The following is a 14,806-nucleotide window of genomic DNA, read 5'->3' as shown; positions in this document are numbered from 1 at the left end:
TCCAGCGATGGAAACAACAAGGAAGGCCCATCACCTCCCGGACAAACAGTACACAGACACGAGAAAACACCATTTTGTTTCTAGGAACTACTATACTCCCCAAGACAACTTTCTACCACCAGCTGAAAGTCCCAGGTTCTCTGAAAGATCCAACCCCCATCCGCCCAGTTCCTATCCAAAGAAGAGATCCTTTGAAGATATGAATCACAAAGACAGAGCAATGACAGGCCAAAGAACACTATCCCACAACCAGAGAGAACACAATACCCGAAACTACAGACCAAGAGAGTTATACCGCCCTCCACGTAGTGGAGATAAGTCATCACCAAAGCGATATAATCACCTACGATCCTCAGACCCACCAATGCGTAGCTTTCAATGGCGAGAGAAAACAAGATCATCTCCTGACTTAAACGGTGAGTCGTCGGTCTCCTCTAGAAAAAGAAGACCTCCATTGGAGAGAAATCTCGAAAACCCTGATCCTGTCACCCTTCCTCCTCAAGGGGACCAACACATGGAAGCCTTTAACTAGCAGTTAGGAACCTCACAGCTACTAGATGAACAACAGTCCATGGAGCAAATCATGAATGATCTCCAAGAAGTAACAATACAATATATATCTTGTCCAGATCCAGTTGAAAGCGTTGCTAGGAGAGTGAGAGTCATACAAAGTGACTCTGAAAATATCATGGAAGAAACGGCAAACTCTATATTAGCGTCAAACCGACTAGCCTTTGCCCTCCCGGGACTACCTCTCTCTGAAAACCAAGTGGCCATCTCACAAACTACCATCCTGTCGGCAGACCTAGCTAAGCATCACTACTCCACGGGAGAAACTAGTAAACATGGCAGGGGTCGCCCTCCCTCGCAAAAACAGGGAGGAAAAGTCATTAACCCATTAAAAGGAGCAAAATCACAAAAAAGAAACCTCACTCAAGGCTCACCTCGTAAGCCCCCCACCCCCACTACTACCTCCAAATCGGGTCCAGCAAAGTCAAACCAAAAGAAAAGCTCCAAGAAGACCACATGAAAAAGTCAGAGTAGAGATCAACCCCCAGGCAATACCAGTAGACAATCGGCAAACTCTTCAAATCCACCCATAGTCGCCCTAATACCTGCGAGTAAGAAGAAAAAGGCGGATTTTCAGAATCTGCTAACTCCTCTTCCTTAAGAGTTGTGAGCTGGAACTGTTGTGGGTTGGGGAACCCCATAACAGTCTAGAGACTCTGGGAAATTAGGAAAAAGATTTTCCCGGATATTCTGTTTCTTATCAAATCAAAAAGCTCACATGGTGCTGTCCAAAAAATGCTGCAATGGCTAGATTACCCCCATCAATACCTGGTTCCCTCAGCCTCTCCAGCTGCAGGTGGTCTCGCTTTGTTCTGGAAACCAAATATGGAGCTAGAAATAATCACTTCCAATCACCATTTTATAGACACCAAAATAAAAGCAAAAGGGCGAGAATTCTTTGTTACCTTCCTATATGGCAGCCAGAGAGGTCTAAAAGATTTCAGGCATGGAATGATCTCCAAAGCTACGCTTTGTCAAGAACCAGTCCTTGGTTCCTAACTGGCGACTTTAACGATATCATCTGTAACGATGAAAAAGCAGGAGGACCGGTGAGATCTGAAAGCTCTTTTACTGATCTTCGAACCTTCATGTCCTCATGCGACCTCTATGATCTGAAGCACTCTGGAAACTTCCTGTCCTGGCGAGGAAAGCGACACTCACATCTTGTTAGATGTCGCTTAGACAGAGCGATGGCAAACAGCGACTGGATCCTGGCCTATCCGTCTGGCAGGAGTGAATATCTCCGCTTTCGATCCTGTTAAGCGTCAACACAAAAGTCTATTCAGATATGATAGATGACTCAAGGATAGCCCTGAAATAAGTAACATTGTCCTAAAAGCGTGGAACCTAGAACCAACTGCCCCAATAGATAGTCGCCTGCACCTTTGTAGACTAGCTATCATAAAATGGAGTAAAGAACAGTACCTCAACAATCAAAGAGAAATATCCTCACTACAAGATCAGGTGGAAGAAGCCATGTGCGATAACAACTCCTGTCAAACCACCATTGACTCCATAAACAAGAAACTTATCATAGTGTACAAACAAGAGGAAGAATTCTGGAAACAGCGCAGCAGACAACTTTGGCTGGCTCTAGGTGATAAAAACTCAGGCTACTTCCATGCAGCTACAAAGAACAGGAGAGCTATCAACAATATTTCTCTATTGGAAACTAACAGGGGAGAGAAAGTCTATGAGGTAACAGAAATAGTCCAGAGTGATTACGGACTTACTACCAGGATCTGTTTACTTCGCAGGAGGGTGAAAGGAAGTCAGTGGCACAGGAGGCCCTAACATCGTGTGTCACCTCTACTATGAACGACACCTTAGTCTCCATTCCAACTCCTCTGGAGATTCAACAGGCTTGCTTCGCGATTCACTCCGACAAATCCCCAGGCCTGGATGGTTTCTCCGCTAGCTTCTTCCAGTCCAACTGGGCTTCAGTGGGAGATGCAATCATTGCGGAGGTTCAAGCATTCTTCATAACGGGTCTCCTGCCAGAAAAGATCAACCATACTCATGGCAGGCTTATACCAAAGGTTACTACAGCTAAAAAAACAGCCGACTATAGACCTATTGCCCTCTGTTCGGTATACTACAAGATAATCTCCGAACTCTTAGCAAAGAGACTCCAACCTGTTCTGCAAGCGTGTATCTCTGAAAATCAATCTGCCTTTGTCCACCAAAGAGCCATATATGATAATGTTCTTATCACACATGAGGCCCTGCAATACTGAAAACATGAGGGGCAAAAAAGAGATGTTTTATGGCCCTGAAAACATATATGACAAAAGCCTATGACAGGCTAGAATGGGATTTTATCAAAGCAACTTTAGAGAGAATGGGCTTTCACAGCACCTGGATCGGTTGGATCATGCAATGTGTAACTACTGTCTCCTACTCTTTTTTACAAAATGGACAAGCCAATGAGAAGTAGTCCATCCTCAGAGAGGAATCCGCCAAGGCGATCCACTCTTTCCATATCTCTTCATTATCTGTAGTGAAGTCCCCTCGGGTCTGTGCCTAAAGGCTCAGCAGAATGGAAACCTTATAGGATTACGGGTGGCCTAAGGGAGCCCCAGAGTAAACCACTTGCTCTTCGCTGACGACACCATGTTCTTCATCCGCTCTGATCAGCACAGCTGTTTGACTCTCCAACAAATCCTTCACAAATACGAGTCAGCTTCGGGCCAAAAGATAAACCAGACAAAGTCCTCTATCACTTTCTCTAGTAAAACTCCTCAGGAAACTAAGCTAAAAGCCAAAAATATATTCAAATTCCAGAAGGAAGGAGGACAGGGGAAGTACCTCGGTCTACCAGAACTCTTTGGCAGGAAAAAAAAGGACTTATTCTCCTCTATAGTTGACCGCATCAAACAAAGAGCCCTCAGTTGGTCATCGTGTTTCCTCTCCACAGCTGAAAAACTGACAATGCTCAAGTCAGTCTTGATAACCATGCCATCGTATAACATGTCCTGCTTCCAGCTCCCTGTTTCCCTGTGTAAAAAAATACTTTCAGCACTCACACGCTTCTGGTGGGATACCAAGAAGGAGAAGAAGAAAATGTCATGGATAGCTTGGAAGAAAATCGCAAAACCATTGAAAACGGGAGGCCTGGGTCTTAGGGATATAAAGCTTTTCAATCAGGCTCTTTTAGCTAAAATGAGTTGGCGATTATTTACCAAACCGAATAGTCTTGTGGCTAGAGTCCTCCTGGGAAAGTACTGTATGTCCTCCACTCTGATGGAATGTTCGGTTCCAAATTCAGCCTCACATGGTTGGGAAAGCCTTTGTTTGGGTCGCGACCTTCTCAAATCAAATCTCGGCAGGCTTGTTGGATCGGGAGTAAACATCCCTATATGGAGATCCCCGTGGCTGTCCCTGTCCTCCCCAGTATCCCCGATAAGACCTCCAACTGAAACCACTCAAAACCTCACAGTGGCAGACCTAATCCACCCACACTCCAGTAGCTGGAACACTAAACGCGTTAGACAAATCCTCCCTATGTATGAACATGATATACTAAAGCTGAAACCAAGTGGTACAGGAGCACTAGATACCTGGGCATGGCTTCCAGCAAGAGATGGAGTATATTCGACAAAGTCCGGCTATTTTGAAGCAATAAAATTGGATTCATTCCACACTGAGACCGAAGAACCACCCCACAGTGACCCCACACCTTTTAACTGGCAAGGTAACATCTGGAATCTGAAGACCTCTCAAAAAACGAAGCTATTGCTCTGGGAAGCTGCCCAAAATGCCCTTCCGGTATGGTGGAACCTACAGCTTCGAAATATTACTGACTCAGCCAAATGTCCCCATTGCGATGCGGAGGAGTCTGTTCTACACCTCTTCTTCCATTGTCCCTTTGCAAAACTCCTTTGGTTCCTAGTACCTGCAGTTGGAGCATTCCAACCGGAAAGCATCAGTAATATTCAAATGGGAATTGAAAAACAAATAAACTGGTATGCAAAAACAAATAAACTGGTATGCTTACCTCCAACAGTTATAGGTGCAGGTCCCTTAACCCCCTGGATCTTATGGTCGATCTGGACCTCCCGAAACAAACTCCTCTTCAACAAAATACGCCACACAGTAGAGGAAACCCTGCTCCTAGCAATGACAAGAGCTAAAGAATGGCAAAATTCCCAACCCCTTCGTTCCACACCGGTCCAAACCCCCAGATCTGCCTTGCGACTTCAGTAATCCCCTGAGACCTTTCGATGCTCCACTGATGCTTCGTGGTCAGAGAATGGATCGGCAGGATTTGGCTGGATTATCAAAGACTCTCATGCACAGGTTAAGATCCGAGGTACAGCCTCCGAGAATCACGTCAACTCACCTTTGATGGCCGAAGCGTTGGCAACTCTAGCTGCAGTTAGAGTTGCAACCGAATCGAACATCTCAAACATATCTTTCGCTTCCGACTCGCAACAGCTAGTCCAAGCTCTCAATGGGAAGATCCTAATCAAGGAACTTCACGGGACTCTCCACGATGTCCTCTTCTTAGCTTCGAAATTCAATTTTTGTATCTTTAGCTTCATCCCCCATACTCAGAACCATCAAGCTGATGTATTGACAAAAAATGCTTTACGCCTACTATGTAACACGGGTTAATTTTAGTAAGATTAATATTTTGACAAAAAAAAAAGGATATAAAAATAAAAATGCAATTTGTAAAAATTGTTAAACTGAATTTAATTTTAATGCAACTTATATTTGTTTTTCTCTTTTATTTTTGCTACATGTGTCGATGTCGTTCTCTCTATCTCTATTCCATTGGTTGTGTCACAAATAATCAATAATCATACTGAAATCAATAATTATCAATTAAAATAGTAGCATTGACTGTATATATTAATATACGATTGCAGATGATAAATATTGTTGTAATACTAATCTATATTTGAACCAATTAGAACTTGCCGACTTCGATTCCGTGAAAGAACTAAGATCAGAATGTGAAAGCAAGAAATAAGAACACAAGAACACCGAGATTTTACCAGTTCAGGTTCCGATGTGGAACCCTACATCTCGCTGGAGATTGACTTCAGAGAAAAAACAACATGATTTTAAGTTAAAATATGATGTTTTGAAATGTTTAATATCAATTTAGAAATCCCAAACTTATTTAATGGATAAACATTCATTCATTTTCATGTTTCTCTTATCTCTTAGGTATATTTAACTCTTGAAACTCCACATGAATCTATCAAGTTTTATCTCTTTAAACAACATATAGGATACAATATTTTAGTTACATTGATATATCATTTCTAGGCCGATCAAGATCATGACTGGCCTTTCTTTTTTTGTGCTTCGAAATCTAACAAAGAATAGTCAGACTTTAACATGAGAATTTGTGCATAGAGTCGACCACACTTGGTTCGACATAGTGCAGCATATGTCAATCCGTCTTTACCCCATGGCAGAGTAGGCAAATGTCATGGGTTCATCACAAATATCAAAAAAATTCTTTAAAACAAAAGGTCCAATATTTTTTTTTAATTTATTAAAGGTTTTTAGATGTTTTTAAAAATTTGACAAAAGCCCATTTTAGTTTAAGACCGGGCTTCCACATAATGCAATCTCTGTTTTAGAAATCGTTAGGCGCTAGTCGGGCGGTCAAGATAGGCCTAGCTCCTAGCGAAAAAATCGGAGATTAAACGAGGATTAAACGGAGACTAGTTTTAGGGTTATTTTATTAAATTAATAATAAAATAAAAATATATAGTACTAAATATATGAATAATTTATATTTATGTTTAAAGAAAAACATCTAATAAAATATAAAACTATATTATTGACTTTAAAATTATGATAAACACATTAAAACATAATTTTAGAATAAAATTTTATGATTTTTATTAATAGTTAGAACATTAGTTATTGTAAAACATCACAAACTTTTATTTCAAATGTTTAGATAACAAAAAAAAAAGTATATTTGATTTATATTTGACTCCAAAAATCGGTATACAAAAAATTAAACAGAAAGTAATCGGATTAGACGAATATAATTAAATAATCGATGCTAGACCAGATTTAGTTATTAATCAAAGCGGAGAGAATGGATCAAGTGATTTTACAAGATGTAATCGGTGCTAGACGAAATTTTTTAAAACAGGAAATACAACATATGCTCGCCCTAAAAGCTACACATACTTAAATAAAAAAAAAAAAAAAAAAAAAAAAAAAAATCATGTGTAGAGTTCGACGCTTTAAAACGTCTATGAATACCAATTCGAGAAGTTCTTGTAGGCACATATGTATTCCCGAATTTGGCTTCTCTAGGAGCTCTTGAACCACAATTTCCATTTAATAAGTTGCAATCTCTCCATATTCATTTTATTATTTAATCGAACATTATTTTTGGGAGCACGTTGTGTTAAACGAAGTCCTTCACCCTTTCATTCAGAGTTACAAGCATTGATTTAGGCAATGGAGTCTCTTCTGTTTGCAGGTGTTAACTGTCAAACTTATGAGACGGATTGTGCAGAGTTGGTGGCCATGGTGCAGTCTCCAGATGAATGGCTAGCTTTTTCTAATCTGCTAGATGATTTCAGCCGCTTCAAGTCATCTCTCCCCGACTTCACTCTTACCATGATTCAGCGTATGTCAAATGTGAGAATAGATTGTCTTGCTCGTTCTTCAAAAACTTTAGTTCCAGAATAATCTTTTGTAACCTCTTATTCTTTAGTTTGGGCAACTAATCTTAAAATTATTTTCTAATTTAATGTTTGATTGATAAAATATAAAATTTGATAAAACTATCGTTAGCTCCGAATGGAAATACTATCCAAACAGTGATTACCTTAATTTATTTTATTCACCCAACTTCACTCACTCTTTTTGATGACCGCAGAAAAGAGCAAAGCTAGATAGGACCAACGTTACTGACTCACTCTTTCCTTTAAACTTTGGTTAGTCAAAGTCAGATCCCTACGATCACTAATACATCACTTTTGCAATGTATTCGTTCTCACCTAAAATAATTTTGAATTCTCTACTTCTTTTATTGTGAGGTTAATTTATGTTTCCAAAACGCGATGTAACAACAATGCATCCACAGAGCTCATTCAAGATTGGTTGCATTAAACAAATAATTTCACCAAAAACTAAACTATTATTAATCAAAGCAATTACTCAATATGTTCGGAGAGATCAACTCCATCGGTGATCTATATTGAAATTTGTGTTAATAAGGTTTACACGTGTCATTCAAGTAAGATGTCAAATATTATTAATATGGTAAGAAATCTTATTATATTATATAAGATGTATTAATTATACATGTGTCACTACATAAAATTGCCAAATGTCATAAATATAGATAGAGCAAGTAAAAAAATCTTGTCATGTTCAGTGGTTTGTATATGTGTATTATGTGCGTTGGATGTTGAGGAAGAGACTCGATTGATGGTGAAGGGAAAACTTGGTGCGCAACGAAGCTTTTTTAATTACCCAAAACATACACTAATAAGCTCAAGTACAATAAGAATGGTAAATCTTGTTAATAATAGATGATCAGCTAAATAATATATGTTTTCATGCCTGATTAAACTTTAGAGATGAAGAGTTAGACAGTATGAAATGTAAACAAAAAAATTTAATTCTATCAGAATAACAACCAAAAAACCTAAACCACACAAAATGCCAACAATTCATGCATGTAAAAACCACAAGGATTGCAAAAGAAGATATCATGATATTCGTAAACTATGTAAGAAATTATATTCCTCTAAAAATATTTAGTCCTTAGGATATATGGACTTTATAACATAAATTTGGGTTTCTATCCTACGATAAATTATTATTTTGATTTTAAGAATCAAATATTAAATCCACTATTTTTGGCTTGTTTAGTTCTACTCTCTTATTTGTATCCTCTAGCTTGGCAAAATTTCCGAATTAATTTGTAAACTGCCAAACCTTCGGTTGATTCAATAAGAAGTTTCTTGTTTCTTTTCAATCCTTTATATTTATTACTTTGTGTTATTTTAGCCATCAACATCGAAGAAACTAATTATTAGGATACAATATCTTACATTGAAAGTTGAATAGGATCTTAAGTGGTATATGTATAAAATACTAGATAAGCACTCGTCCGATGTGCGGGTTTAAAATTTTGTAAATAAAAAAAATATTAAAATTTATTGTACATTATTTATAAAAAAATTATAATACACTGATTTATATCCATATATAAATATTTTATGCATGCTACCATTAAAAGTATATTTTTTAACCTAGGTATATTGTATGTTACAAATATATTATTTACCACCACCTGGAAAATGTCTGTATAAACAAATTAAGCCAACTATTATATATCTCTTTACTTACACATTTGCATAGTTTATTTAATCACTAAAATTGTTAGTTCAAAAAACATTTTGAATTAAAAATAAATTGCATTGCAATAGTGTATGACTAACCATAGAGAACCGTGGTTATGTCCTCCTCCCTTATGGAGAGAACTTTGCGTCTAACCTCCTCAACCATGGAGAGAACCTTCGCTCCGCCTTTTTCCCTTGGAGAGATAACCTTGTGTCCAACCTCTCCCACTTTCCTCCCTTGGGGAGATAACCTTGCGTCCAACCTCCTCCACCATAGAGAGAATCTCGGCTCTGCCCTCCTCATGCGTGGAGAGAACATGTTCATGTCTTTTAGCTATCTCAAAGTGGCTTGCTCAAGCAACCAATGAAACTAAAGACCCTTTCTAACGTCACAAAATCTTTTGATAGTAACTAATGTTAAATTTCTCAATATATTCATGGAAGTTTCTTTGACACACCATGATGTAGCCTCTGTTTTCAAGCTCTTATGGATCTATCAACAACTATTTATGTTTTTCCAATCTATCTATATTTGTTGTAGGCTTGTGTTTGAATAGCTTATTTAATCTAACCATTAGGCTGATGACCTTCTCCTCTTTATCTCCTTTTGAGATTGAACGAATGGTAACAATTATGTTTGCCCAAAAAAATGGTTTATGACCAACCAATCAAGGTTGAGAAATTAGAAGAAAATTAATTTGACATAATTAATGAAATAATAGAAAATTATAAGCAAGATAATATATGAATCTCAAATAATTCAAAAATGAAAATATAAATTAAATAAAACATTTTAAAACTACTACAATAAATTTTAAAATAAAGTATTAATCTTCCATTTTTTTGGGTCACCATATTAATCTTACCTATTCTAAACTGAAAAAGTAGAAAGTATGAGTATATTTTGGTTTAAAAAATAAGTAAAATTTGTCTTTCTATTAAAAAAGTTTGACCAATAGAACAAAGTTGAAACCAATATTTTTGATTAAATTATTTTGTTAGATGAATAATATGAGACGATTTATGTTTATATAGAAGTGAGTATTTACAGTTTTTAGATTTAACAAATTTATGTATATTTTCCTTAATTCCTTTTCTATTTTATGAGAAAAAATTATTTCAATAAGCTCATTGTTTTTTAAAAAATTTCTTGCTTCCCACTTTCTTGTAAGACGTACTATCGTTCAACGATTAGAACGCTTTCTGTTTAGATGATCTAGTGTTATATAATCTTTGTTGTTATCTTGCATTTGTGTATTCATTTTTTTATGCTACATGTCCTGCAAATTAATAGAAATAATAATAACATCGTGAGAAATTTGTAAATCCTAAAAACCTTAGTTATTATGCATAAGAAACTTTGTTAACACTTCAAAGTCAAAGATTGCGTAGTATGCATTATGAAATTGAGAAACGAAACAAAATTCAAAGAAACGATGACGAAAACACGTTGTAATATCTAGGAATCTTTTAATATAGTTGCTTCGATTAGACAATAAAAAAATTGCCTCCAAGACTTGTTCAAGAACAATGATTTGTCAAACAAAAGGTTTATAAAAAAACAAAGAAGAAAATTTTACCAAGAAAAACAAAGATAGTCGAAATTATTTTGTTTGGTGAAAAATATGTCATCATCTTTTTGCTTATATAGAGGGTGTATTTACAATCCTTTTCCTTTTAGGATTAACAAAGATTTTTTTTAATATAATAAGATTACAATTATCTTATGTATCGTTTTACCAAACTTGAAAACTGTGATTTCTGATCGTTAAAATTGACATGTGTCACGATCTGCTGAGTTACTAACTTTGATATGTGATTTCTGATCGTTAAAATTGACACATGTCACGATCTGATGAGTTACTAACTTGGATATTTAATCGTTAAAACTGACACCTGTCATGATCTGGTGAGTTTTTTAACTTTGATATATGTTCGTTAAAACTAATATGTGTCACGATCTGGTGAGTTACTAAATTTGAGAACTAAGTTTTATATAATAAAATGAGCTTTTTCATTCATTGTCAATTGGTTTTAAATTGAAAGCTTACAGTTTAATATGGTATGAGAGCCCAATTTGCACATGTTTAACCCAATCTACAATCGGCCCAACCCAATAATTAGACCACCTATTCATACCCGAACATACCGAGAAAGTTGGAAGTTCACTAATACTAATCTTCAAAGCTAGGTGATAAGTTAGCCAAACCAGTAAAAAACATAATCATGTTGCATCGTCAAATAGTTTTAGTTGTAATGATGTTTAATACTTTTAAAGACATCTAGTGGGCTTTAGGTTCAGTAAGGCCCAAAAAAAAACAAAATGAACAAAGAAAACATATTTGTCCTCGTGGTACTGGCAAACACTAAAATTACTTTTGTCTAATCAGCACAAAATTTAAAGGTCCTTTAAATAATTTCATTTTTTAAAGAAAATGAAAAAACAAACTAAATAACAAGTGATACAAAACTAAAATTTCTGGGAACCAGAAACTGGGGAAAAGATGACGTTGATCGATCAAAAAAAAAAAAAAGAACAAAACATATGAAAAAAAATGAGAGAGAGAGAGAGAGAGACGTGAATGCATTAAATAAAGAGAATTAATAATAATTGGATCGGTTCCAATACACATGAAAATTTCGAAAATGCATAAAAGTAACCTAAAAAGCCTATCTACATTAGACATCACTGACATTCTCATCTTCTCGGGACAACAAGCCCAGAAAACAAAACAAAACACTAATTAAAGAAGATTATTAATCAAAGAAACAAAAGAGAAAAAAGTCTTAATATTCATGTTCATCATCATCATATAACAACATTAGTGCTAATAATGCTGACTGATACTTCAAAAAAAAAAAAACCACAAAACCAAATTAACGTGTAGAAGCAGCAGTCATGAGATTCAAAGCAAGATCAGACTTATCCAACACAAGTCGAGTTTTGCTACTTTGATCTGAGAAATGATGTGATCTCTTCTTAGACGAAGGCAACGAAACTCCAAAAAGCTTAGTCTTTCTCATATTATTACTCTGATCATGATGATGATTAGTGTCATCTTCAAGAACTGTAATAGAGCTTTGCGAAGTTGGAGGAGATGAGTTCAAACCATGTTGGAGATTAGTAGTAGTGGCATTGACAGTTGCGGTGGTATAGTAATAATCAAGCGTTGGAGGTTGTTGTTGTTGTTGTTGTTGTTTCTGGAGAAACGAAGAAAGGTAAGAGTTACTTGGAGCGACAGGCTTGACATGGTTTTGAACAAAGTAGATAATGTCGTTGTAAAGTTTCTTCATGTGAGCAAGTTCAGACATCAACACTGTGTTGCTCCGTCGTAATCTCTCGTTGTCTTCACTCAACGCCGTAACTTGCGCCGCCGTGTCATGAATGGTATTATTGGGTTGTTGTGGTATGATAACTCGTGGTCTTGACGGTGGTGAGTCGCACCAGTAATGGTCGTCTTCTGGAGTGGTGACACGTGGTGGTGGTGGTAAAGGGAAGAAACTTCCGCCGGAGAACGGAATCTGCGGCGGACCGTGGTGGTGGTGTGACATGAACGGAGAGTGTTGTTGTGGTATCATTTGAGATGTTTTGCGGCGGTGGATTTCGCAAAGTAAATGCTTTTCTCCTCTCTTGAAAAACTCGTTCGCGAACTCCCATCGATCTGGTACTATCTTTCTGAATCCCTAACAAAATCAAGAACATTTCTAAAATCTCAAAAAAAAAAACCCAAATCTATAAAAATCACATTTTTCTTCTGTTTTTGGTATAAAAATTCGATTTTTAAGAGATGGTTAGTCACAAAACCATTATTTCTTCCATTTGTGGATATAAAAATCGTATCTTTAAGAGATGGGGTAACCACAATACATTGCGTATGTCAAAACCCATATGATAAAAATCGAAACTTTTTAGAGAAAAGAAGAGAGAGGTTTGTGTATACATACATAAGTGTTGAGCTGACGAACGAAGCTAGAGAAGTTGTTATGTTTAAAGTAATTAGGAAGAAGGTCACGAGCAAACTCCGGTGGACGCCAAACGACAAAAGTAGTGTCATCATCACCCCAAGAGACGACATGATCCGTCGCAGGATCATCAACAAGCTGATAAGTCTTTGTCAAGAACGGCGCAGGAACAGCTTTGCCTTGACCTTCGACCATAAGCTGTATCCTTTCTCCTCCACCACCACCGTAATCACCGTAGCTATTCTCAACCATCATCGCCATTAGAGAGAGAGAGAGAGAGAGAGAGAGAGAGAAAGAGAAAAAGAGAGAAGAAGGTTTGTGTTTGTTTTGTATCGAGTGGGGTTGGGATAAAAAATGGTAGTCTAGTACTGAGTAGTGACTGAGTACTAATTTGTTTTTTTTGTTATTATAATTTTTTTTTTCTTTGAGGTTTATAGATCGTACGTGTGTGTATCTGTCCTCATGTGTAACTACTATTAATTAGAGACTTTTTATTTTTCTCCTGGTATGGTATATATGAAAATTGGAAGAGTAGTGTGTTCTACTTTTGCTTTTGCATGCCCACACACAAAAATAATGTTTGGTTAAAAAAAAATGGAGGTGAAAAATTTGGTAAAAAATGTATGTGCCTAAAATGATCATCAAATGATTAAGTTTTGATTCAGAAAAGAAATGTATCATGGATATGCAATTGAGTAGACTTATTTACTTATGTATACGTGAGTGGGAGATTCTTCCATACGTGAATTCACTTTTTCTTAACGCCAAACACGGATATAGAATGTAACACTGTTTCTTTACTTTTTGGGTCTCAATGGTAATTGCGGTTGGAGCGGACAAATCTGTCTGCGGACCAGACCGCTATATTTTAAATGTGGGCAATAGACCACTGCAGTCCAAGTCTATTTGTAAGGAAAAGCGGTACACAATTGGTCCACTGCAGTTTTGTTTCTGTTTTCTGTAGACCACACCACTGCGGACTAAACATGATGAATGGTAAATAAAAAGCGGTTTGATCCGCAGATGGATTTGTCCGCCCTAACCGCTGCAACCATTCACATCTTTTATGTTTTAGTAATTAATTTTATTTATTTCTTCTATTTAACATTTTCTTACCAAACATTATTTTTTTGAGATCTTCCCACAACCGTGTGTCAATAGAGACCATAATAGCATGTAACATTCATGCTTTCTTATTTGTAAAACCATTCCATTGATAGAGACTGGTGGTGCATTGATTTGTCGTCCATTAGTCTTTTAAGTTTTGATGCACTATAGTTCGAATTAACGATAACATTATCTTCAAATCCGATATTTTTCTTTATGTTGCTTGCAATATCGTATGCAACCTCCTAACCTGATATCATCGTGGTGATCACTTTTCAATTAACAAAGTTTTCGGGTTATCCTTTGCGGTTGGTTAAGCTGCATATAGTATCGGAAAACTTTTCTTCTTGTAGAAGAACTATCGAAAGAAAAAATAAAGGTTCCAAAGTAGTTAAGTTTATTAGTTTTAAAGATTCTTATATCATGTCAAAACCATGTAAAGGAGACAACGAAATATGAAATCCTATATTCCGAGAGAAGATAAAGTTGTAAACATATGAGAGAATAAAATTGCAACAATTAATTGATTAGCCTCTTTCGAAATTTCTTTTACTGATTAGTAATTACATAACAATTTTTCATAAACTATTTAGTAGCTAACACTTCCAAAAATTCTAGAAAATTTTAGATTTGCGGTGATTTTTTTTTTTGTGTTACGTTAGCCTAAGCTCAATTTAAAGATATAATAATAATTTCTTGTATCTAAATCTAGTGTCCTCCTAGAGGTATATATAAGGATTTTCACAGTTTACCACTTAATTTATTTCACACTATTCGATCAAAATGATAAAAATGTTAGCTTCTTTTTTTACAATAAACTATAAACG

At 36.3% G+C, this 14,806-nt stretch overlaps 1 protein-coding gene and 1 pseudogene across 2 annotated transcripts; one reads left to right on the top strand and one right to left on the bottom strand.

Annotated features, from left to right (window-relative positions):
- Positions 1-1,313: 1,313 nt before the first annotated feature.
- On the top strand, positions 1,314-5,187 carry LOC147928655 (uncharacterized; annotated as a pseudogene).
- Positions 5,188-11,492: 6,305 nt separating this feature from the next.
- Positions 11,493-13,247, bottom strand: LOC104742226 (heat stress transcription factor B-4-like). 2 transcript variants are annotated; one of them, XM_010463203.3, is made up of 2 exons: positions 12,855-13,247; positions 11,493-12,593 (listed from the first exon to the last, which is right to left on the bottom strand). In XM_010463203.3, exons 1-2 carry the CDS (start codon positions 13,131-13,133, stop codon positions 11,787-11,789), a joined length of 1,086 nt encoding a protein of 361 aa, XP_010461505.1. In that variant the 5' UTR covers positions 13,134-13,247; the 3' UTR covers positions 11,493-11,786. The 2 variants fall into 2 exon arrangements, with proteins under 2 accessions (XP_010461505.1, XP_087339179.1); XM_087483053.1 differs by having other exon boundaries at positions 11,493-12,585; positions 12,855-13,206.
- Between the last annotated feature and the right edge of the window lie 1,559 nt (positions 13,248-14,806).

Source organism: Camelina sativa, chromosome 14 (assembly GCF_030686135.1).
Source record: "Camelina sativa cultivar CO46 ecotype springtype chromosome 14, ASM3068613v1".
Taxonomy (NCBI): domain Eukaryota; kingdom Viridiplantae; phylum Streptophyta; class Magnoliopsida; order Brassicales; family Brassicaceae; genus Camelina; species Camelina sativa.
This window is presented reverse-complemented; position numbering and strand designations above follow the sequence as displayed.